The sequence below is a fragment of the Mustelus asterias genome, chromosome 7 (assembly GCF_964213995.1).
Source record: "Mustelus asterias chromosome 7, sMusAst1.hap1.1, whole genome shotgun sequence".
NCBI classification, from domain to species: Eukaryota; Metazoa; Chordata; class Chondrichthyes; order Carcharhiniformes; family Triakidae; genus Mustelus; species Mustelus asterias.
In genome coordinates this window covers 105,786,474-105,812,228 of record NC_135807.1, presented here as the reverse complement: position 1 = coordinate 105,812,228, position 25,755 = coordinate 105,786,474, and the positions used below count along the sequence as shown (strand labels likewise).

At 45.7% G+C, this 25,755-nt stretch overlaps 1 protein-coding gene across 1 annotated transcript in view; it reads left to right on the top strand.

The window, feature by feature from the left end:
* The window catches only part of LOC144495491 (dual specificity calcium/calmodulin-dependent 3',5'-cyclic nucleotide phosphodiesterase 1A-like), a 754,486-nt gene that overhangs the window by 700,984 nt on the left and 27,747 nt on the right, over positions 1–25,755 (top strand). Inside the window, exons 15-17 of the mRNA XM_078215508.1 lie at positions 10,850–11,022; positions 12,059–12,364; positions 15,082–15,387. Coding sequence (XP_078071634.1) covers positions 10,850–11,022; positions 12,059–12,364; positions 15,082–15,387 — 785 coding nt within the window. The remainder of the gene's footprint in view (positions 1–10,849; positions 11,023–12,058; positions 12,365–15,081; positions 15,388–25,755) is intronic.

The following is a 25,755-nucleotide window of genomic DNA, read 5'->3' as shown; positions in this document are numbered from 1 at the left end:
ATAGAAGGGGAATAGCCCTGCTGTTCTAGCCAAGCTGTTCCAGTGCTGCTACAAAACTGGCACCTACCCGGCAATGTGGAAAATTGCCCAGGTACGTCTTGCATACAAAAAGCAAGACAAATCCAACCCGGCCAATTACTGCCCCATCAGTCAACTCTTGATCATCAGTGAAGTGATGGAAGGTGTCATCAAGAGCGCTATGAAGCGGCACTTACTCAGGAATAACCTGCTCACGGATGCTCAGTTTGGGTCCCGCCAGAATCACTCAGCTCTTGACATCACTACAAGCTTGGTTCAAACACGGAGAAAAGATCAGAATGCCGAAGATGAGAGTGACAGCCCTTGACATCAAGACAGCATTTGACTGAATATGGCATCATGGAGTCCTAGCAAAACTGGAGTCAAAGGGAATCGGGGGGACAAACCCTCCGCTGATTGGTGCAAAGGAAAATGGTTGTGGTGGTTGGAAGCCAATGATCTCAGTTCCAGGACATTACTGTAGGAGTTCTTCAGGGTAGTGTCCTAAGCCTAACCATCTTCAGTTGCTTCGTCAATTACCTTCCTTCCCTCAGAAAGTAAGAAGTGGGGATATTCGCTGATGGAGTGTGGAGCGAGTAAGATCTGCGATTAATACCTGTGTTGAATAACAATAATCTCTCCCTCAATGTCGACAAAATAAAGAGATAGTCATCGACTTCAGGAAGGATAGTGCAGGGCATGCCCCTGCCTACATCAATGGGAATGAAGTGCAAATGGTTGAGGGTTTCAAGTTTTTAGGTGTCCAGATCATCAACAACCTGTCCTAGTCCCTCCATGTGGACACTATAGTTAAGAAAGCCCACCAACGCCTCTACTTTCTCAGGAGAAGGATATTTGGCAAACTCTCACCAACCTCTACAGATGCACCATAGAAAGCATTCTTTCTGGTTGTGTCCCAGCTTGGTATGGCTCCTGCTCTGTCCAAGACCGTAAGAAACTACAAAGGGTCGTGAATGAAGCCCAGTCCATCACTCAAACTAGCCTCCCACCCATTGACACTGTCTACACTTCCTGCTGGCTTGGAAAAGCAGCCAGCATAATCAAGGACCCCACGCACCCCAGACATACTCTCTTCCATCTTCCCCTCTTCCACACCCTAGCTATGCCTGTAACACTACATTCTGCACACTCTCCTTTCCTTCTCTATGTATGATATGCTTTGTCTGTACAGTGCGCAAGAAACAATACTTTTCACTGTATACTAATACATGTGACAATAATAAATCAAATCAAAAGCCTGTCTGTGGACTGAGTTCTTGAGACTACAGCTCTGTAGTAGAGAATTTAACACTGGTGACGAAGGTTGGAGTGACCGGTGGCTTGTAAGGTGAAAGATCAGGACCTTCATTGGGGTGGTCTGTTGGGATCCACAGTGCAGGGTGAAAGAAAACTCTCGGAGGATGGATAGGACCATGGGGGTAAGAGGGCGTTAAGGGATACAGCAAGTTGAACAGGGCGCCGTCAACGGTTATAAATCTGTCTCCACGGCCTTCACTGGCATCGATTGTTGCGGGGCAATTGGAAGTAGACTCGGTCATTGGGCAATAGGGAATACCGAGTACTCAGGGAGTGCAGGAGTAAGAAGCAGGCTTTGGGCCTAGTTTCAGGGGCAGAAAAACCCCTGCTGCCGGCAAAGAAGAATGGTGGAAAAATTTGACATCATAGACGCGTTCAATGAGGAAGCTGAGTCATGGACGACCTCCATTAAACGGTTCAGTATATTTGTGAAGGCAAATCAGGTGGCAGAGGACCTCATTGTGCTGGCCTTTCTTAGCACTATTGGAAGTAAGACAATTGGCATCCTGAGGAGTTTACCACAGCCAGAGAAACCGGCTGAGAAGCCATTCCAGGATTTGTGTGCAGTATTGGAGGGGCACTTCACGCCAAAACCACTGCTAATCACGGAGCATTTCCACTTTTACAAGTAGGACTAGATGAAGGGTAAGACCCTCAAAAGCCTCGTGGAGCATTGTGACTGCAGGGCTTTCTTGCAGGATGTGCTATAGGACCGGCTTGTATGTGGCCTCCAACAGGAAGCACTTCAGTGAAGATTACTGGCAGAGCCGCATCTGGAGTTTAAGAATGATCTCAAAAGCTCTATCTTCTTGGAACGGGCTGCCAGGGAGGCAGCACACTTAGGCACTAGTGCGAGGGTGCACAAGATGACAGTGACACCAAAGAGTCAGTCACGACCTGAGAAATGCTGCCATTGTGGCCGAATGGGTCTCTCAGAATCCAGTTGATTGACGAGGGGAGCTCAGTGCTGGAACTGTCAGAAAATGGGCCACATTGCCCGGAACTGCAGAGCACCAGTGCCCCAGGAGAGTGCGAAGTTAAAGCAATCTGGGTTAAGACCCAGGAAGAAGTGGCCAGTGTTGATGAGGAAAGAAGTCCATGGGGTCTGCAGAGAAAACAGAGCAGACTGAGAAGATATAGTTTAAACTAAACATCTGTCTGTGCAAGGTGAAGCACTCGGCGATGTCCAAAGTGGGAGGGAAACCAGTGAAGATGGAGGTGGACACCAGGGCGGCAATGTTGCTGATCCCATGAAATGTTAAATCATCTACCTCTGAAGCAAGTGAACATCACTCTTGAGGACGTGCATGGAAAAGTTGATTCCTCTTGAGGGCTTTGTCTCAGCCAAGGTACAACTGAGGGACCAGTGCACGCATCTACCTTTGGGTGTCATTAAAGTGACTACCCTGCCTTGTTCAGACAGTCTGGCTGACTGATGAACAGGTGGTGAACAGATTAATAGAGTCTCGTTCGAGTCAGAATGATATTTTGGAGCGATACAAGAAGGTGTTTAATGGAATCCTTGGTGAGATGAAAAGAGTGAAAGTGAGCTTACAGCTGAAGCTGGATACATGCTCAAAGAGCATGAAGGCACATCCAGTAATGTACGCGATTAAACCCAAGGTGGAGGCCGAACTCGAGATCATGGGTTTGGGGGTATTGGAACCAGTGGTCACGAGTGAGTGGGCCACGCCCATTGTTCCCATCATGAAGACTGATGGCTCAGTGAGGCAATGCAGGGATTTTAAAGTCACATTGAACCCTAGCATATGTGCGGATCAGTATCTGTTACCCCTTATCAAAGACCTGTTTGGTGGCCTTGCTGGTGGCCAGAAATTTACCAAAATGGATCTCTCCCAAGTTTATTTGCAGGTGGGATGGCCGAAGACTCTCAGCCACTGTTAACTACCATCACATATGAAGGGTTACAAACAACTGCCTTTTGACATTACTTCGGCTCCAGCCATTTCTCAAAGAGCAATGGACCAGATATTGAGTGGTCTTCTGAGAGTTCAGTGTTACCTAGATGACACCCTGGCAACTGGTTCCGCAGATGGGAAACACTTGCAGAACTTAGAAGAGGCACAAAGAGACTGCAGGAATGTGGGCTGCAGATTAGAAAAGAGAAGTGTGAGTTTTTCAAGGACTCTGAATATTTAGGACACATTATCAATGGTGAAGGATTACATAAAGCGCCAAAGAAGCTGGGGGGCACAACAAAGTAAGAAGTGTCACAACACCAGGTTAAAGTCCAACAGGTTTATTTGGTAGCACAAGCCACAAAAAACCTGTTGGACTTTAACCTGGTGTTGTGAGACTTCTTACTGTGCTTACCCAAGTCTAACGCTGGCATCTCCACATCATGGTCACATGAGACCAGAAAACATGAACCAGTTGAGGTCCTTCCTGGGACTCTCAAACTATTATGGCAAATTTGTGGCTGACTTGGTGACAGCACTGAAACCACTGCATCAGTTATTGATGAAGGGACAGGTGTGGAAAAGAGAGCCAGAGTGTGAGAAGGCTGACCAGGCAGTGAAGAAGTCATTGAAGGTCTCTGAGGTCCTAATGCATTTTAATCCCAAACTACCTCGTTAGCTGGCCTGTTACACTTTGCTGTGTGGCATGGGAGTGATGCTATTCCATTTGATGGCAAATAGAGAAGACAAGCCCTTTGCATTTGCATCACTTTCTAAAGCGGAAGAAAACCAAGTGCAAATAAAGAAGGAGGCACTAGGCATCATTTTTCGGGTTGCTAAGTTTCACCTCTATCCGTATGGTAGGATGTTTGTCTTGCTGACAGACCGCTGACTACGATTTTGGGACCTCACTCAGGGATTCCATCCATGGCCGCAGTTCGATTGCAAAGGTGGGCGTTGATATTATCAGAACACTTGTATGAAATCCGTTACCACCATCAGATCATGCGAATGCGGAAGTGTTTTCCAGGCTGTTATTGCCTAGTAATAAAAAGGTCCTGGACAAGATTGTCCAGATCATGTACATTTCACAAGATCATAAGCTGCTAAGGTAAAACATGCCACACGAAAGGATCCCACAAGTGGTAGACCTCTTCTGCAATGAAAGAACAAGCCGACAGAAGAATCCAGAACTAAGGCCATATTTAAGCCAGCAGTGGCAATTGTCAGTGCAAGACGGTTGTTTGTTGTGGGGGTTGTCATTCCCCCTTCCTTGTGGAGAAAGGTTTTGGAGCAAGGGCACCCAGGGGTGGTGTGCATGAAAGAGGTGGACCACAGTTGTGTGGTGACCAAAAGTCCATACGAGCATTGAGGAGAAAGCAGGCTCTTGTGTATCGTGTTCAAATATTCGGAAGGCACCACCTACGTCACCATTGCACCCATGGGAATGACCAAAGGGGCCTTGAGAGCAGGTCCACATAGATTTTGCAGGGCCAGTGGAAGGCCAGGTGTTGCTGGTGGCTATCGACGCACACCCTAAGTAGTTGTAAGTGAAATGTATGAAGTTGGCGACCACAGAATCGACCCTTTGCAAGCTTGATGAATGTTTGCTAGGTTTGGATATCCAGACCAGGTTGTAAGTGACAACAGACCACAGTTCGTGTAGTGGGACTTTGTGGAGTACATGGAACTGCTTGGAATTCATCATATAAAGTCTGCGCCCTACCACCCAGAGACGAATGGCTTAGCACAGTGCTTTATACAGTCTGTTAAATACCCACTAGAAGATACATGGGGGAGAGGGGTCATTGATGCAAAGATTAAACCAGTTCTTCAGTGTGTACAGGAACACTTCCTATGCAACAACTAAATGCATCCTGGTGGCATTGATGTTTGAGAGATAGATACGTACAATGTTTTACCTACTGAAGCCTGATGAGACGAGTGGTGGAGAGGAACCAGGAGGCTGATGGGCTGTCGAGCTGAACATGCCAATCTGAGGGTATTCCAGAAGGGTGAGTTGATACTTGCCAGGAACCATTCTTCGGGGGAGAAGTGGGTTCCGGCCACGATTGTAGCCAAGACACAGCCTTTGTCCTATATGGTGGAAACTCAGGATGTATTAGTTTGGCAGACCAACTGCTGGTGCCCCACATCAGGGGGTGAGTCACATCAACAACTTTGGAGTCCTTACGGATGGCATCAGTGGGGGTACCAGGAAAGGGAGCGTGGAACCAATAGCTCCTCCTTCTACAGAGGAAACTGGGGGTCCGGTATTGGCAACCAACGGTGTGCAAGAAGGGGGTCACCATTGGTGGTTTTGCCAAAGCCATGATCACCAAAAATGAACCAAAGGTGAGTTCCAGTTCCCAGAAAGTAATCTCCATGACACCGTTGTTCCCCCTGACAGATTGACCATGTCAATATAGTATGTACATGTGAGTGGGAGCTAAAGGAAGGAATGTATCATATTGTAAATAATACTGTGGGTTTATCATAATAGAGGTTTACAGCATGGAAACAGGCCCTTCGGCCAAACTTGTCCATGCTCCTCTTTTTTAAACCATTAAGCTAGCCCCAATTGCCCGCGCTTGGCTCATATCCCTCGATACCCATCTTACCTATGTAACTGTCTAAATGCTTTTTAAAAGACAAAATTGTACCTGCCTCTACTACTACCTCTGACAACTTGTTCCAGACAGCACCATCTGTGGAAAAAATTGCCCCTCTGAACCCTTTTATTTCTCTCCCCTCTCAAGTTAAACTTATGCCCTCTAGTTTTAGACTCCTTTACCTTTGGGAAAACATGTTGACTATCGAGCTGATCTATTCATCATATAAAGTCTGATCGAGCCCCTCATTATTTAAAAACCACTATAAAAGATGTAAACAGGTACGATATAATTGGGATTATGGAGACATGGCTGCAGGGTGATCAGGGATGGGAACTGAATGTGCCAAGGTATTTAGGAAGGACAGGCATAAAGGAAAAGATGGTGGAGTGGCATTACTGGTTAAAGAGGAAATTAACACAATAGTGAGAAATGATGTTAGCTCTGACAATGTGGAGTCTGTATGGGTAGAGCTGAGAACTACCAAGGGGCAAAAAAACATTAGTGGGTGTCAAACTACAGTAGTGATGTTGGGAAAGGCATTAAACATGAAATTAGAGATGCATGTGATAAGGGAATATCAGTGATCATGGGTGATTTTAATCTGCACATAGATTGGGCCAATCATGTTAGCCACAGTGCCGTGGAGGAGGAATTCCTGGAGTGTATACGGGATGGTTTTCTTGACCAAAATGTGGAGGAACCAACTAGAGAGTAGGCTATCTTAGACTGGGTACTGTGTAATAAGAAGGGAATCATTGCCAATCTCGCTGTGCGAGACCCCTTGAGTATGAGCAACCATAACATGATAGAATTTTTTATCAAGACGGAGAGTGAAGTTGATTCGGAGACTGGGGTGCTGAATATTAATAAAGTAATCTATGAAGATATAAGGCGTGAGTTGGCCTTGATAGATTGGGGAGAGTTACTTAGAAGGATGACAGTGGATAGGCAATGGCAAACATTCAAGGAACGCATGGGGGAATTGCAACAACTGTTTATTCCTGTCTGGCACAAAAGCAAAATGGGTAAGAGGGCCAATCCATGGCTTACAAAGGAAATTCAAGATAGTATCCAATCCAAGGAAGAAGCATACAGATTGGCCAAGAAAAATAATAGGTCTAAGGATTGGGAGCAGTTTAGAATTCAGCAAAGAAGGACCAAAGGATTGATTAAGAAGGGGAAACACAGTATGAAAATAAGCTTGCAGAGAACATAAAGACTGACACTATGAGTTTCTATAGATATGAGAAGAGAAAGAGGTTGGTGGAGACAAATGTAGGTCCCCGGTAGACACAAACAGGGGAACGGAGACAAAGAAATGGCCGAGCAACTGGATAGATACTTTGGTCTGTCTTCACAAAAGAGGACACAAATCAGATACCAGAAATGTTGGAGAATGCAAGATTTAGTGAGAGGGAAGAACTGAGGGAGATCAATATTAGTAGAGAAATGGTGCTGGGAAAATTGATGGAACTGAAGGCACCTAAATCCCCAGGGCCTGATAATCTACATCCCAGAGTACTTAAGGAAGTGGCTCTAGAAATAGTGGATGCATTATTTGTGGTCATCTTCCAGGATTCTATAGACTCTGGAACAGTCCCTGCAGATTGGAGGGTAGCTAATGTCACTCCAGTATTCAAACAGGGAGGCAGAGAGAAAACGGAATTATAGACCAGTAAGCCTAACATCGGTAGTGGGGAAAATTCTCGAATCCATTATCAAGGACTTTATAGCGGGGCATTTAGAAAGCAGTCGCAGGATCAAACAGAGTCAGTATGGATTTATAAAGGGGAAATCATGCTTGACAAATCTGTTGGAATTCTTTGAAGATGTAAGTAGTCGAGTTGACAAGGGGGAGTTACTCGATGTGGTATATTTGGACATTCAGAAAGCGCTTGACGAAGCCCCGCATAAGAGATTATCGTGCAAGATTAAAGCGCCTGGGATTGGGAGAAGTGTATTGAGATGGATAGAAAACTGGTTGGCAGAGAGGAAACAAAGAGTAGGAATTAATAGGTGCTTTTCAAATTAGCAGGCAGTAACCAATGGGCTGCCACAGGGATCGGTGCTGGGACCCCAGCTATTCACAATATATATTAATGATTTGGATGAGGGAACAAAATAACATCTCAAAGTTGGGTGAGAGGGCGAACTCTGACGAGGATGTAGAGATCCTTCAGCATGAGCTGGACAAATTGGGTGAGTGGGCAAATCAAGACAGATGCAGTATAATTTGGATAAATGTGAGATTATTCACTTTGGAAGCAAAAACAAGAAGGCAGATTCCTACCTGAATGGCTGTAAATTGGGAGAGGGGAGTGTGCAATGGGACCTAGTTGTCCTTATGCACCAATCGCTGAAGGTAAGCATGCAGGTGCAGCAGGTGGTAAAGAATGCAAATGGTATGTTGGCGTTCATTGTGAGAGGTTTCGAGTACAGGAGCAGGGATGTGTTGTTGCAGTTATACAGGGCTTTGATGAGGCTACACCTAGAATACTGTGTGCAATTTTGTTCTTTTCTGAGGAAGGATGTTCTTGCTCCCGAGGGAGTGCAGCAAAGGTTTACCAGGCTGATTCTGGGGATGGAGGGACTGATGTATGAGAAGAGATTGACTCGATCAGGATTGTTTTCACTGGAGTTCAGACGAATGAGGGGGAATCTCATAGAGACATATAAAATTCTAACAGGACCGGATCAGGTAGATGCAGGAAGGATGTTACCGATGGTGGGGGTGTTCAGAACCAGGGGTTACAGTCTGAGGATATAAGGTAGACTAGACTATTTAGAACAGAGATGAGGAGATATTTCTTCACCCAAAGAGTGGTGAGCCTGTGGAATTCATGACCAGAGGAAATAGTTGATGCCAAAACAATGAATGTATTCAAGAGGCGGCTAGAAATAGCCCTTGGGGCAATCGGGATCAAAGGTTATGGGGAGAAAGCAGGATTAGGCTATTGAGTTGGACGATCAGCCGTGATCGTGATGAATGGCGGAGCAGGTTCGAAGGGCCGAATGGCCTCCTGCTGCTCCTATCTTCAATGTTTCTATAAGTTCACCCCTAAGTCTCCTACGCTCCAGGGAAAAATGTCTCAGTCTATCCAGCCTGGATGTATCGGAATATGATGTATCAGAATTCTGTAAAAAGGAAATGTTGTAATTGTATGTAAATAGTTTTAATTTCTGTTGCTGTTACGGGGGTTGTGTTTAGAGGGGAGGAGTATTATGTATGTTGGGGCACAGCCCCTTTAAGGGAACAGGTCAGGTGACCCTCAATGTGGAGTGATCTGCCTGGGAACTTCCCCAAGAGGGCAGTTGTAGTGTGGAGCATAAGACCTGCAATAAATACCTGTGTTCCCTGACGCCTGACAGTAGAGTCAGTTCTTGAGGATACACCTCAGTAGTAAAGAATTTAACAGCCAGCGTTTAGACCCGATATCCTATCAGTAAATTGCAGGGTTTGACCCTCCAAGACAGCTACCAGTCCTTCAATGGAGGAAGCTATGTATTCTGTAGAGTAGGTAATCTCAGCACTCCTGGCCTGCTTGCACACCATCACTGTCCATTCCAGTGCACAGAGCCCCTTTGGAGTCTCTGCCACGTTTCCACACACCTCATGCAGAATCTGCTATAATAAAGGCAAAGTACTGCCGATGTTGAAATCTGAAACAAAAACAGAAAACTCAGCAGGTCTGACAGCATCTGTGGAGAGAGAATAGAGCCAACGTTTCGAGTCAGGATGACCCTTCATCAGAGCTGCTTTTCTGTTTTTGATGCAGAATCTGCTGCCTGATAGACCATTTCAGCTCATCAACAGACTGAAACTCAGTCTCTAGCTGACCTCCAATACTCCTGAGTGCCAGAGGACTGCTCCATCTCAGTCTCTGATAGCTGCTCTTTTGATCATGATGTGCTCTCTCCACTGTTTGGATCCCTTAGAGCCGACTCTCCCATACCCACCAAAGAGCATGTATCTGAACTAGTGCTGCTTGCAAAGCAAGGGTGTGATTCTGTACCTTCTGAAGCTTCTTCTTCTTCCTCTGAGGTCAGCGACAGTCCCTTAGCTTGTGGTTGCCGTCGATGTTTTTCATTTGAGGTGAATTAAGAGACATGTGCTTCATCACAAAACATTGTGGCACCATTAGGAGATGGTAGGCGGTGTTTGAATATTAGATAATAGCAAATTGCTGCGGATACTGGAATCTGAAACCAGATTCCAGCATCCGCAGCAATTTGACCAAGCTTCTGGACTCGAAACGTCAGCTCTTTTCTCTCCTTACAGATGCTGCCAGACCTGCTGGGATTTTCCAGCGTTTTCTCTCTTGGTTTGAATATTAGACACTTCAGCATCTTCCCAAATTGTACAAATGTCTAGTTCCAAGAGAGTGGGCCTCATCCCATCATTTACATAACAAAAGTTTCTAGGAGATAGGAATGCAACCTGGGACTCACACTGTCCCGGAATCATCTTCTAACCTCACCTCAGACTCACACTGACCCGGAACCTTCCTCTAACCTTACCTCAGACTCACACTGCCCAGAATCTTCCTCCAACCTCACCTCAGACTCTCACTGTCCCAGAATCTTCCTCCAACCTCACCTCAGACTCTCACTGTCCCAGAATCCTCCTCCAACCTTACCTCAGATTCGCACTGCCCCGGAACCTTCCTCTAACCCCGCCTCAGACTCTCACTGCTTCAGAACCTTCCTCCAACCTCACCTCAGATTCGCACTGCCCCAGAATCTTCCTTCAATTTCACCTTAGACTCACACTGCCCTGAAAGCTTCCTCCAAACTCAACTCATACTTGCACTGTCCCGAGACCTTCGTTGAATCCCTCTACCCAGCCAGCCTATTCACTAAATCCTGCAGGATCTTTGATTCATTTCTACCTTAACCACACTTGCCACACATCACTGTTAATATCAGGCTCATTGTGTTTGGTAGTATCTAGTATTGATCGATGATTTTCTTTGTATCTAGTCTGCACAGTATGTCACCCATTGACCTGAAACGGACAAGTGTGAAGTCTATGATGTCTGATCGAGGTTCGATAAATTCTTCCCTGCTCGCTGTGGATATGAAGAACTTTAAAAGTATCTGGACTGAAACATTGTCTCAGAACCGTGAAAAGTGGAAGGCTCTGCATAAAACAGGTTTCTAAGATTCTAAGATTTACCAAGATTCAACATCCGTTGTTCTGCCTTTAAGGAAGGCGGATTTTAGCTCATTTCAAGCAGTCAATAGGGAAACCAGTCCCCAGAGGACTGGCAGGAATACTCCTGTTCCTTTCAGCCCCACAAAGGATAAAATACTCAAAATTTTCACCCCCTTCTGCCTCCTAATAAATTTCCTTGCTGTGTTGGCCTGCTGGGAAACTCACAGTTCAAGTCATGTAGAAACATCGTACTGAAGTCCTGAAGACATTAGTAGGATCCGACATGCACATGTCAAAAAAGATCCTGCCAACTTGGGCAGATCTTGCGGCTTGCAATCAAGACAGGTCAGCCCTTGGCAGTTCCAGGGTGGGTGAGTGAACAGCAGATTTTAACTGCTCCCCTGATCTGGGTTCTACCCAGCAGGTAAATTGTCCTCAAGCAGTCAATTAACACTTGAAGCTTTCCTCTGAAGATCTACATGCCCATTTGCTGTGAGCCACCACCACTTCAGGATTTTGCACCAGAAGTGATGTCTGACTCCAGCATATCTGGAATCATGGGCCTGATTTTAATCCTATGTAAACAGGTGGTTTTTGAATGAGGTCAAGTCTCACCTAGTGTGCTCGTGGCAAGAAAACATTTCTCATCTTCGTCTCCACAGCAACACTGGATGATAGCAAGGAAAATTACATAATTCTACCTGAGGCGGGTAATTCATCTGGAGTCATCACACAGCAGAATTCTCACCCATCCCATCTGTGATGCAATCATGTAAAACTTTAATGTGCTTTCTGAACCCTCACCCGCAAAGAGCCTGAGAAAGTAGGAATGAGAAATGTAGAGATTAAATATGAGGTAGTGAAATAATGGTAAAAAAGAGTTTGATAAGTAAATTGTTGTAATATTCTGATTTATTTCAGTATCATACAGTGAGGTCTAGTAATTCTTAGAAGTGAAGTTTTGCAGGAACTGATGACAGGCTAGATGTTCACAAATGCTTCAGTGATGTTACTAAATTTGTTCATTTAATTAGATGCAGAAGAAAGAGCCAGAAAAGAAGCGGAAGACAAGGACAAGGAAGAAAAGGACAAGGAAGAAAAGGACAAGGAAGAGCACAAGAAAAGAGCAGTGAAGGAAGAGCATCAACCTGTCACAGATCAAAAGAATGAACACGACAAGGACATTATGGACAATCAAGCAAAAGGCCATCAACCTAATGTAAAACACAGCGGGTGCCCTTTATTCGTTTCTATGTCTCAGAATGATCCAGGCTGTTGGAAAACAGAGAAAGGAACTGGCAACAATAAGGCAGAAGGCAGAGCACGGCTTATAAAGAATGGTGAGTCAAAGCCTTGCATGCTGAAATCTGAGATTCTGGCACTTGCATAGAATCCCTACAGTGCAGAAAAAGGCCATTCGACCCATCGTGTCTGCACTGACTCTCCAAAACAACATCCCAGCCAGGCCCTTCCCTTTGCCCTATCCCCGTAATCTACCTAATTTGCACGCATCGTTGGGCACTAAGAGGCAATTTAGTATGGCCAACCCACCTAAGCTGCACAGCTGTGGACTGTGGGAGGAAATCGGAGCACTCAGAGAAACCCACAGAAGTTTAGAATGAAATAAGAAGTCATTCTACCTATCATATTTACATCTGTGGAATGATGGGTAATTAGTTCCACTGCCCTGCTCTTTCTAATTTCTCCTACATATTAGGCATTAGACCAGTGATCTTTTGATATGTATTAATAATCAGGACTGTATGGATCATATTTTCAAGCTGGCAGTTTCAACTTGGCGAAGGATACTTAGCAGCCCACAGGAGGACATATGCTGGTGAAATGAACAGAGATATGGCTGGTGAAATTTAAAGCTGATTAACATTTCCTGACTCACAGCAACATGGCCTGAATTTTCACGATGGTGAGGACTTGGCATCCGCCACCCTGAGAATCGGCAGAAATTGCATTCCCATCCATGCTGACAGGCCTGCTGCCACTTTACGTTCAATTGAGTGCTGATTGGCAGCAGGTGGGGCTTCTGTCTGCACTTGAACAGAAGTCCCACCTTGAACAGCCTCAAAATTGAAGCTGGGCAGAAAAAAGCCCTCAAGAGACCGACCGATAACGACCTTAATAAGGTAAGGGTAGGCTTCCCTTCCAAGGTCCTGCCCAACCCATGATGAGACCGAGTCTAGGTTGGGCAGGCAGGATTCTGGGGGGAATCCCATCATCCAATCTGATGCTCCCCCATCTCAGAACCCTCACCTGATGAAGGAGCATCATTCCGAAAGCTCGTGATTCCAAATAAACCTGTTGGACTTTAACCTGGTGCTATGAGAATTCTTACTGCGCCCACCCCATTCCAATGCCGGCATCTCCACATCATGACCTCAGAACCCAATGGTAAAGTTCTGGGTTTGGTGGGAAGAGTGGCAGAGGGGCCCGGCATTAGGGGAAGTGTATAATTCTGGCCCATGTTTTGAGAAAGTACAAGACACTGGACATGGAATTACATGAAACAGACTTTATTTATATAGCATAGGTGGGTCAGCTTAACTAGACTTTGACATTTTATGGAACCTGCAAGAGTGGCAAATGTGGCATGCAGAATGACTGAATTAGGTGAGATTTGAAATGTTGATTTCCTTGATGGCAGGTTGAGATGTTTGTGTCATTTATGTTTATGGTATGTCAAGCCTTGCACCTAGCCCTGTAAATACTAATTATAATCAACTGGGAAAGTGGCAATGACAACAGGTGAAGTGGTTCGTACATTCAGTTCTGCCACTGAAAATGATGTGACACTGATCAAATTCGATCTGGAGAGTAACTTTCAGTCTTTAGTTCTATTCATTGAACCGTTTGAGTAACTGCATCATCTTTTTCCTGGATCAAAGGTCAGAGATAAAGGTCACAAGGCAGCATGGTGGCACAGTGGTTAGCACTGCACCAGGGGCTCGGGTTCGATTCCAGCCTTGGGTGGCTATCTATGTGGTGTTTGCATGTTGTCCCCCTGTCTGCATGGGTTTCCTCTGGGTGCTCAAGTTTCTTCCCACAGTCCAAGTATGTGCAAGTTAGGTATATTGCTAAATTGCCCCTTAGTGTCCCAAGATATGTCATTTAGCTGAATTAGCAGAGTAAATATGTGGGGGTTACGGGGATTGGGCCTGGATAAGATGATCGGTCGGAGAGCCAGTACAGACTCAGTGGGCCGAATGGCGTCCGTCGGCACTGGAGGGATTCCATGATTCTATTCTATAAGGTAAGCCTGCTTGACTGTGGGCCAGTAGAGGCCCTTGGTCAATTAAGGTCATTGGTATATTAGACTTCAATGTCAAGGCTTTGGAGTGTAAGAGGAAGAAATTTACTGCAATTGTTTAGGGCTTTATTGAGCCCACACCTGAAGTTGTATATTGTTTTGGTCTTGCTATGTAAAGAGGAAGGTATTAGTCTGACAGGGGGCTGGGGACACAGAACATTAGTAAAATAAAGACACTAAGAAGCAAGTCAGAGTGAGTTCAGTTATGTTGAGTGCCAAGAGAGTACATTGAGGCTGGATGGTCTTTATTTTAATGCTCGGAGTGTAATAGGTAAGACTGATGAGTTAAGGGCATGAATTGACGCATGGAAATTTGATATTGTTGCCATCACAGAAACATGGTTGAGGGAAGGGCAGGACTGGCAACTCAACATTCCAGGATATAAAATCTTTAGGTGAGGCAAAGGAGGGTGTAAAAAGGGAGGTGGTGTAGCACTATTAATTAAGGAGTCAATAAGGAGAGATGCTATGCTATCTTGGAAGGGTCTTCAAACAAGGCTTTGTGGGTCAAATGTAGGAATGGAAAGGAGGCAGCCACATCACTGAGAGTGTATTATAGGCCCCCAAAGAGTCAGCAGGAAATACGTAGACAATTCACTGAGGTGTGTAAGAATATTAATCCGGTAATTATATTAGGGGTTTTCAACTTCTGCAACATAAATTGGGATAGTCATAGTGTAAAAGGTTTAGAGGGGGCGGATTTCTTGAAATGTATTCAGGGGTGTTTTTTTGTAGAATATCAATATGTAGAAGGCCCAACAAGAGATGGAGCAGTGCTGGATCTGGTTCTGGGGAACAAAACTGGACAAATGTTCAATGTGACAATGGGGGAGCATTTTAGCAATAGCAACTGCAACACGGTATGGTTCAAGTTTGTTATAGACAAGGAGAAAGATGGCCTGCAAAAGATGGCTTTGGATTGGGGAAAGGCATGTTTTATTAAAATAAGGCAGGATCTGGCCAAAGTTGACTGGGATAAGCTTATTGTGGGGAAAGTCTGCAGTGGAGCAGTCGGGGGCATTCAAAGAGGAAATGGGAAGAGTACAGGTCCAACATGTTCCCAATAGGGGGAAATGTAAGAGCAATAAATTCAGGGAACCCTGGATGTCTAGGACAATTCAGGGACTGGATAAGGACGAAGAGATGAACTTTTAACAAGTTCAAAGGCAATAGTTCAGGCATGGTCTGAGAGGAATATAGGAAGTGCAAGAAGAAAGTTAAGAAAGCAATTAAAAGAATGAAAAGAATTTGTGAACAAAATCAGGGAGAACTCTATAAATATAGATATTTAAACCAGTCAGTTTGACCTTGATGGGTCAAGGCATTGTCCTGGGTAACGAATGGCTGCCACTTATTTTGTTTCACTGAAACTGGTGCAATGTGTGTACATGTTCTTTCTGCCTGAAAAGAACAGGGTGCTGTTATTAATATAACCCAGCTCTGACGAAAGGCCCATCCAGATATGAAACGTTAGTTCTATTCTCTCTCCGCAGATGCTATCAGACCTGCTGAGATTTTTCAGCATTTTTGTTTTTGTTTCAGATTCCAGCATCTGCAGTATTTTGCTTTTATATTAATATATGTAGCTTCCACGACATACAAATATGCCACACTAAGAGCCTGACGACAACCTTAAATTGCTTGTCAGTGTAATTCTTAGCACAGTGAAGATTATTTAGCAAATGTTTTCCAATTGTGGAATCACACCGAATGTTGGTCACTTGTGTTTTGAACTTTGCTGGTTGGGTAGAGTCTGTACCTCCGCCGTTGTGAACGGCAGCTGGGACTGTTATTTAATGATGCAGTCTTAGGGACATATGGCCTACATACCTAGCACCACACTGGCACTGAAATTCAGATATCACATTCTAATTTGTGTGATAGGTGGAATGCCTTTTAGGCTTGATGGCAGCATCCTGTTAGTGATGAATGTTAGGGCAGCACGGTGGCACAGTGGTTAGCACTGCTGCCTCTCAGCGCCAGGGACCTGGGTTCAACTCCGAATTCAGGTAACTGTATGGAGTTTGCACATGCTCCCTCTGTCTCTGGGTACTCTGGTTTCCTCCACATTCCAAAGATGTGCGAGTTTGGTTAATTGACCATGCCCCTTAATGTCAGGAGGATTAGCAGGGTAAATACGTGGGGTTACAGGAATGGGGCCTGCATGGGATTGTTGTCAGTGCAGGCTCATTAGGCTGAATGGCCTCCTTCTATGCTGTGGGGTTCTATGATTCTAATACCACTCGTGCCTAAGAGTGATGTGAAATAGCTAGCTTTCACCTGTTGCTCAAATCTTTGAGATAGGGCCTTACGCTCCTTGGGTTTGTGTGATATACAGTGTAAAATGATCTGATCAGGACACCTGTTATCCTGCAGGATGCCTTTGATGCATTCTATTCAGCATCAAGCTTGCATTGTGAGCAAATGGTCCAAGGCCCTATTTACAAGGTTGCGATAAGGCCAATCTTGTATTGCTTGAAACTGTAAGAATCCCAACGAGTACATTTACCAGTGAAGGTAGACTGTGGTAGAGAACCCCCTGGCATATTTTTCCACTAATACTTCAAGGAAAGGGAATTTGTTTGAGCACTCCATTTCAAAGGTGAATTTGAGCACAGGATGGAGACCATTAAGTGTGTAATGAAATGATTACATGCAGCTGTGGATTTAAATATATTAAACATATTGTCCGCATATTGGAAATATGCAAGGAGTAGGAGGTTAGGTGTCAATCCATTGAAGAAAACATTTTTCATGGAACCCAACAAAGATGTTTGTGAAAGCTGGGCAGAGAAGTGATCCCATGGCAACACCGTCTATTTGGGCATACATGGTGTTAAAACTGAACTCAATTGCACAAGTTGTTGAATTCATAAGTGCAATGAATACGGATTCATCCTGTGGGAGAATGGCTACCCTTGTCAGATCATTTTGTGTTGCATGTTGCATAAATTCAAGAACGGGCCGAAGGACGTCACTTTTGGCAGTGTAAGTGCCCAGTCTCCCTCAGATTACCCTGGAAGAGCAAGATATTTCAAACATTTGAGCAACAGGTGAAGCTAGCTGGTTCACACTGCTCCTATGCAAGTGATGTTCGCCATCTCAGGATGACCTACTATCATGAAGAAGTCCTGCAGTGATGTCCTGGAGCTGAGTTGTTTGGCTTCCACCGACCACTAACATCTTTCTTTGTGCCAGGCGTGATGTAAATCAATGGAGAGTCCTCCCATTGATTTCAATTTTGCTAGTGTTCCTGGATGCCACACTCAGTAAAGTGCTTCCTTGATGTCAAGGTCTCACTTCACCTTGAGTTTAGTTCCTTTAATCCATGTTTGGATCAAGGCGGTAATGGGTCTGAAGACGAGTGGCTCCAACAGAATTTAAACTGATGGCACGGATAGAATATACGTGTTTTCTTATTGACTGTGGTCAGTCTATTTCGTATGGAAAGAAATGTGTGTTCTCTTACCTCCTTGAGTGCATATTCCAATTAAATAATTCAGCAGCAAGCTTTTGTGAGTTTAAAGATACATATTATTTATTTTTGTACACTTACCTGAATTAAACACACTCATTCTCATACACACACTCATGCACACAAAGTTTGGATACAGGTGAGGGAAATTACCATTTACAGATTACTGGTATCTTAGTCTCTGGCTTACCTGGCCTCTGTGTGGCAGGCCAGTGGTCTCCTGAATTGCTTCAATGCTTTAAAGTTGAAGGGAGAGTCTTGTAAAGCAAAGATTTACAGCTGGTTGTGAAGTTTCTTGTAGTCAGAAAGCTAAGAGGTAAGTTCTCAGGTGAACTTTAAACTGAAGCAGGTTTGTTGGGGGGGGGGGGGTCCTTCTCTGTTGGAGTCTTCTGTTTTAAGGCATTGCTGTTAATTACTTTCACTGCTTTCTGACTTGCAGTTGGGTCTTGGCCTGGCTTTCTGACAAACTGATGATTGATGACTAACTGTAAATAGTGAGAAGTCTCACAAAACCAGGTTAAAGTCCAACAGGTTTATTTGGAATCATGAGCTTTCGGAGCAGACACAATCTTTGCCTATACATGCCGTGTTTGTGAAAGCACCTCTTCATTCACCTGATGAAGGAGCAGCGCTCCGAAAGCTCGTGATTCCAAATAAACCTGTTGGACTTTAACCTAGTGTTGTGAGACTTCTTACTGTGCCCACCCCAGTCCAGCACCGGCATCTCCACATTATAACTGTAAACAGATCTTGGCTAACCTTTAGAGGCAGATATAAACATGACTGCCCCATATAGCCTTTCAAACGTTCAAGTCCATTTCCAAATAAGGGTTGGTATTTATGTTGATTTCACATCCTGTGAAATAACTCCTCGAGGCCGATGTCCCTTCACCAAATTTATTTGCAAAAGGATATATTGGCCTTTGAGTCCCTAGACCTGACTGGAAAATTTCAGGGTATTTAAGCAGGACTTCATTAAGCTGGCCACTCTAGTTGAAAGATATTGAGCTTCAGATTAATCTCACATACCAGTCGATCTCTTAGCATCTCGTTAAGGGTTAAACCAAATTCACATGCTTCCGATCGAAGTTTATAAAATGATGAGAGGTATAGATAGGGTGAACAGTTGGAAGCTTTTTCCCAGGGCAGAAATGACAATTACAAGGGGACACAGTTCAAGAAAGATAAGGGAGGAAAGGTTCAGTGGAGATGTGCAGATGAAGCTTTTTACACAGAGGGCAGTGGGGGCCTGGAATGCACTGCCAAGTGAGATGGTTGAGGCAGATATGTTAGCCACATTTAAGACTTATCTGGATAAACACATGAACAGACAGAGAATAGAGAGATATAAGTGGTTGGTTTAGATAGGTAACGTGATTGACGTAGGCTTGGAGGGCCCAAAGGCCTACTCCTGTACTGTACTGTTCTTTGTTCTTGGGGCTGTAGGGCTTGTCACAGAGGCGAGGAAAAGTAACAAGCTGAGATTTGCAGATTGGTGGCATAGTGGACAGTGAAGAAAGTTATCTCCAATTGCAACGGGATCTTGATCAATTGGGCCAGTGGGCTGATGAATGGTAGATGGAGTTTAATTTAGACAAATGCAAGGTGATGCAGTTTGGTCGATTGAACCAGGGCAGGACTTACTCAGTTAATGGTAGGGCATTGGGGAGAGTTACAGAACAAAGAGATCGAGGGGTACATGTTCATAGCTCCTTAAAAGTGGGAGTCACAGGTGGACAGAGTGGTGAAGAAGGCATTCGGCATGCTTGGTTTCATAGGTCAGAACATTGAATACAGGAGTTGGGACATCTTGTTGAAGTTGTACAAGACATTGGTAAGGCCACACTTGGAATACTGTGTGCAATTCTGGTCACCCTATTATAGAAAGGATATTATTAAACTAGAAAGAGTGCAGAAAAGATTTACTAGGATGCTACCGGGACTTGATCGATTGGGTTATAAGGAGAGGCTGAATAGACTGGGATTTTTTTCTCTGGAGCGTAGGAGGCTGAGGGTGACCTTATAGAGGTCTATAAAATAACGAGGGACATAGACAAGGTAGATAGTCAATATCTTTTCCCAAAGGTAGGGGAGTCTAAAATTAGTGGGCATAGGTTTAAGGGGAGAGATATAAAAGTGTCCAGAGGGGCAATTTTTTCACAGAGGGTGGTGAGTGTCTGGAACAAGCTGCCAGAAGTAGTCGTAGAGGTGGGTACAATTTTGTCTTTTAAAAAGCATTTAGATAGTTACATGGGTACGATGGGTATAGAGGGATATGGGCCAAATACGGGCAATTGGGATTTGCTTAGGGGTTTTTTAAAAAAAAGGCAGCATGGGCAAGTTGGGCCGAAGGGCCTGTTTCCATTCTGTAAACCTGTATGACTCCCGATCTGAAAAAAGCATGTAGGGGTCCGGGTAGCGATCCCTACCTGAGGAACGTCAGGAAGTCAAGGTTTGAAGTTGTGAAACTGAAGAGAATTCTGCCTGCCAGGAACAGATAAGAAAATATGTTGGGAAGATATTAAAAGAACATGTTGGTCCCGACTGGAGAGCCCACGAGTGAAATTGACACACAGATCCATATTGGAACAAGGAGGGAAAAAGAACACACTCTCTCTCCCTCTCCACGCCCCCCCGCCCGCCCCTCCCCCCCCCCCCCCCCCACTCCCACGCTTCCCTCCTCCCCTTCACACACTCCCCCCCATCCCCCACCCACACACTCTCCCCCCCCCCCCCCCACAAACAGGCTCTATCTCTCCTCCCCGCCCCCCCCATGCATGTTCTCCACCTCACCACATTCTCTCCAACACCATCTGCCCGCACCCGCCCGCACCCTCCCCCACCCAGAAAAAGGGACCATGCAATACTTTCACCTCTTAGCATTTTACAATTTTTTATAATTTTACAAACATGAATTTGATTATTCTACTCAACATTGCAACATCCCCCCTCGGTCATTTATTCCCCCCCCCCCCCTCAGTGTTCCCCGCCTCGGTGATTTACCCCTACCAGCTGCCGCCTCGGTGATTTACCCCTACCAGCTGCTGAGGTAAAAGTTTAACAACTCAATCATTTGACTATTTTCCTGCTTGGTACCCTCCCTCTCCATTTTTGCTTCTCATCCAACCATGGTCTGGTCTTCCTCTGCATTTGCTGCAAATAGGCTCATCAGTTTGAAAGAGGAACCAGCCTGTGATTGGATGAGCAGCTTCCCTGCTTTTTTGAGTCAGGCCAGCTGAATGCACCAGAAGCCACCCTCGGAAAATCTCAGAAGCATCAAGTACCTAGTTTCGATACACATCCATAGACTTCGCGATTAAAATGCTTTGCAACATGAAAGTCAATGGGTAGGATTATCCGGACCTGCTAGCAATGGGCAGAGGCAGACGTACAATGAAACACACCCAATGTGTCCTGCCCAATTGGGGGAGCAGCATGCTGGCCAGTGGCTGTGGGGGCACTAATTAATCATATAATCATATCCTTACAGTGCAGAAGAAGGCCATTCGACCCATCGTGTCCGCACCCACCCAGGCCCTATTCCCCTAACCCCACATATTTACCCTCCTAATCCCCTGACACTAGGGTCAATTTAGCGTGGCCAATCCACCTAACCTGCACATCTTTGGACTGTGAGAGGAAACCGGAGCACCCGGAGGAAACCCATGCAGACACAGGGTTAATGTGCAAACTCCACACAGACAGTGACCCAAGCCGGGAATCGAACCTGGGTCCCTGGCGCTATGAGGCAGCAGTGTTAACCACTGTGGCACCATACCGTCCCATTAGAGCCTGATAGCTCTGAATTTGCTGATAGGCTCACTTGAGCCTGCATGCCCTGTCCAACCTGCTCCTGGCAGCTCTGGCCAGCTCCCAGCCCCTCCTGTGCCGCGCTATCTCCCTGAGTCACCGAGCCATGATGGCCGTGAGTGCCTGGGTTCAGCCCAGCCCTGACTGCTTATTCAATGAGATGCTCTGGGTGCGGGTGGGTGGCCTCTGCCTGCTGCAACAGGTCATCATGAAGAATTGTAGCTAGCCCTTTTAAGGAGCATCCCTTCCTACAACTAACAGCCCAGCATGGCAGAGCGGGACAACAAGAACCTCAATGATTTCTTTGCCAAAAGAGACAAGAGGAACTAAAGAGGAAGAAAGAGAAGCCGTGAAGAAGGCCTATCGTGTGTTAGCGTTTATTAACAGGGGGTTTGAGTTTAAGAGCCGTGGGGTTATGCTGCAACTGTACAGGACCTTGGTGAGACCACATTTGGAATATTGTGTGCAGTTCTGGTCACCTCACTATAAGAAGGATGTGGAAGCACTGGAAAGAGTGCAGAGGAGATTTACCAGGATGCTGCCTGGTTTGGAGGGTAGGTCTTATGAGGAAAGGTTGAGGGAACTTGGGCTTTTCTCTTTAGAGCGGAGGAGGATGAGAGGCGACTTAATAGAGGTTTATAAGATGATGAGGGGGATAGATAGAGTGGACGTTCAGAGACTATTTCCTTGGGTGGATGTAGCTATTACTAGGGGGCATAACTATAAGGTTTGTGGTGAAAGATATAGGAGGGATGTACGAGGTAGGTTCTTTACTCAGAGAGTGGTTGGGGTGTGGAATGGACTGCCTGCTGTGATAGTGGAGTCGGACACTTTAGGAACTTTCAAGCGGTTATTGGATAGGCACATGGAGCACACCCAGAATGATAGGGAGTGGGAAAGCTTGATCTTGGTTTCGGAAAAGGTTCAGCACAACATCGTGGGCTGAAGGGCCTGTACTGTGCTGTACTGTTATATGTTCTATGTAGCATCAAAGTTTTCAAGGCAGTGCCTCCCTCTGGGCCAGTCAAAGCCTCCACATCTCCTGAGGCCCCCTACCCTCACCCTGGTTCTGGACCCACTCCCGTGCTGCCACCAGAGTGGCCAAGAAAGTGAAGGAGAAAAGAGCAGGTGGCGAAGAACGAGTGCCAGGATCCCCTGTAAGAGCGGGTCAGCTTCCTTGAATGTTTTGAGGACTTCCTCCAAAGTGCCCCGGTATTCTTTGGGTGATGCCCCTGTTATTAAGGCATTGTCCAGATACACGACAACTATTGGGATCCTTTGCAGAAGGATTTTCCTGGTGTACTGAAAGATAGCGCATACAGATGAAATACTGAAGGGTAGTCTCATATATTGGAATACACCGTTGTATATATTAATGGTGAGAAATTTCCTTGAGTCTTCCTCCAGCCCAAGCTGTTGGTACGCATGACTTAAGTCCAATTTTGTGTGCTTGAGGCCTCCTGCCAGTTTAGCTTGAAGGCCTTCTATTCTAGGAATAGGACATCTAACTATCTGGGCAGCCCTGTTCAGGGTCAGCTTGTAATTGCCACAAATCCTCACTGTGTAGTTTGGTTTCAGTGCTGGGATTATTGGCACAGCCCATTCTGAGAATTGTACACATTTAATTATTCCTAGGTCTTCCAATCATAGAAACATAGAAATAGGAACAGGAGGAGGCCATTTGGCCCTTCAAGCCTGCTCCCGCCATTTCATTATGATCATGCCCGATTGTCCAACTCAATAGACTAATCCTGCTTTCTCCCCATAACTTTTGATCCCATTCGCCTCTAGCCGCCTCTTGAATACATTCAATGTTTTGGCATCAACTACTTCCTCTGGTAATGAATTCCACAGGCTCACCACTCTTTGGGTGAAGAGATATAAGATAAATCCAAACCATAGAAACCCTACAGTGCAGAAAGAGGCCATTCGGCCCATCATGGACAGGTGGAGGATCTCTCGGTGGGTGAGCATCTTGGGGATAGCGATCATAATTCTATCTCCTTCACGATAGCATTGGAAAGAGATAGGATCAGGCAGGCTAGGAAAGTGTTTCTCTAGAGTAAAGGGAAATACAGTGTCATCAGGGAGGAAATTAGACGGGTAAATTGGAAGGAGGCATTCTTGGGGAAAAGTACCGAAGGAAAGTGGAGGATTTTCAAGGAATGTTTGTCTGGAGCTCTGCATGACAACGTTCCGATGAGACAGGGGGGTGTTGGTAGGGTACGGGAACCGTCGTGCACGAAGGTTGTGATGAACCTGGTGAATAAGAAAAGAGAGGCGTACAGAAGGTTCAGAGAGCTAGGAGGTGTTAAGGATTTAGAGGAGTATACGGGATGTAGGAAGGAGCTTAAGAAGGAAATTAGGAGAGCGAGAAGGGGTCATGAGAAGGCCTTGGCAGGTAAGATTAAGGAGAATCCCAAGGCTTTCTACAAATATGTCAAGAGTAAAAGGATGAGATGTGAAGGCATAGGACCCTTAAAAGGTGAAGGGGGAAAAGTTTGTGCGGAACCGTTAGAAATGGCGGAGCTGCTTAATGAATACTTTACCTCGGTATTCACGGTGGAAAGGGATCCGGGTGGTTGTACTGCTGGTTTGCGGTGGACAGAAAGGATCGAGCATGTGGACATAAAGAAAGAGGATGTGTTGGAACTATTGAATGGCATCAAGGTTGGTAAGTCGCCGGGACCGGATGGGATGTACCCCAGGTTACTGTGGGAGGCGAGAGAGGAGATTGCGGAGCCTTTGGCGATGATCTTTGCATCGTCGATGGAGATGGGAGAGGTTCCGGAGGATTGGAGGATTGCAGATGTGGTCCCTATATTCAAGAAAGGGAACAGGGACAGCCCGGGAAATTACCGACCGGTGAGTCTAACCTCAGTGGTTGGTAAGTTGATGGAGAGGATCCTGAGAGACAGGATTTATGATCATCTAGAGAAGTTTAGTATGATCAAAAGTAGTCAGCACGGCTTTGTCAAGGGCAGGTCGTGCCTTACGAGCCTGGTTGAGTTCTTTGAAAATGTGACCAAACACATTGACGAAGGAAGAGCGGTGGATGTGGTCTATATGGACTTCAGCAAGGCGTTCGATAAGGTCCCCCATGCAAGACTTCTTGAGAAAGTGAGAGGGCATGGGATCCAAGGGGCTGTTGCCTTGTGGATCCAGAACTGGCTTGCCTGCAGAAAGCAGAGAGTGGCTGTGGAGGGGTCTTTCTCTGCATGGAGGTCAGTGACCAGTGGAGTGCCCCAGGGATCTGTTCTGGGACTCTTGCTGGTTGTCATTTTCATAAATGACCTGGATGAGGAAGTGGAGGGATGGGTTGGTAAGTTTGCTGACGACACCAAGGTAGGTGGTGTTGTGGATAGTTTGGAGGGATGTCAGAAGTTGCAGCGAGACATAGATAGAATGCAAGACTGGGCGGAGAAGTGGCAGATGGACTTCAACCCGGATAAGTGTGTGGTGATCCATTTTGGCAGATCCAATGGGATGAAGCAGCAGTATAATATGAAGGGTACCATTCTTAGCAGTGTAGAGGATCAGAAGGACCTTGGGGTCCGGGTCCATAGGACTCTTAAATCGGCCTTGCAGGTGGAGGATGCGGTCAAGAAGGCGTACGGCGTACTGGCCTTCATTAATCGAGGGATTGAGTTTAGGAGTCGGGAGATAATGCTGCAGCTTTATAGGACCCTGGTTAGACCCCACTTGGAGTACTGCGCGCAGTTCTGGTCACCTCATTACAGGAAAGATGTTGAAGCCATTGAAAGGGTGCAGAGGAGATTTACAAGGATGTTGCCTGGATTGGGGGGCATGCCTTATGAGGATAGGTTGAGGGAGCTTGGTCTCTTCTCCCTGGAGAGACGAAGGATGAGAGGTGACCTGATAGAGGTTTACAAGATGTTGAGAGGTCTGGATAGGGTAGACTCTCAGAGGCTATTTCCAAGGGCTGAAATGGTTGCTACGAGAGGACACAGGTTTAAGGTGCTGGGGGGTAGGTACAGAGGAGATGTCAGGGGTAAGTTTTTCACTCAGAGGGTGGTGGGTGAGTGGAATCGGCTGACGTCGGTGGTGGTGGAGGCAAACTCGTTGGGGTCTTTTAAGAGACTTCTGGATGAGTACATGGGATT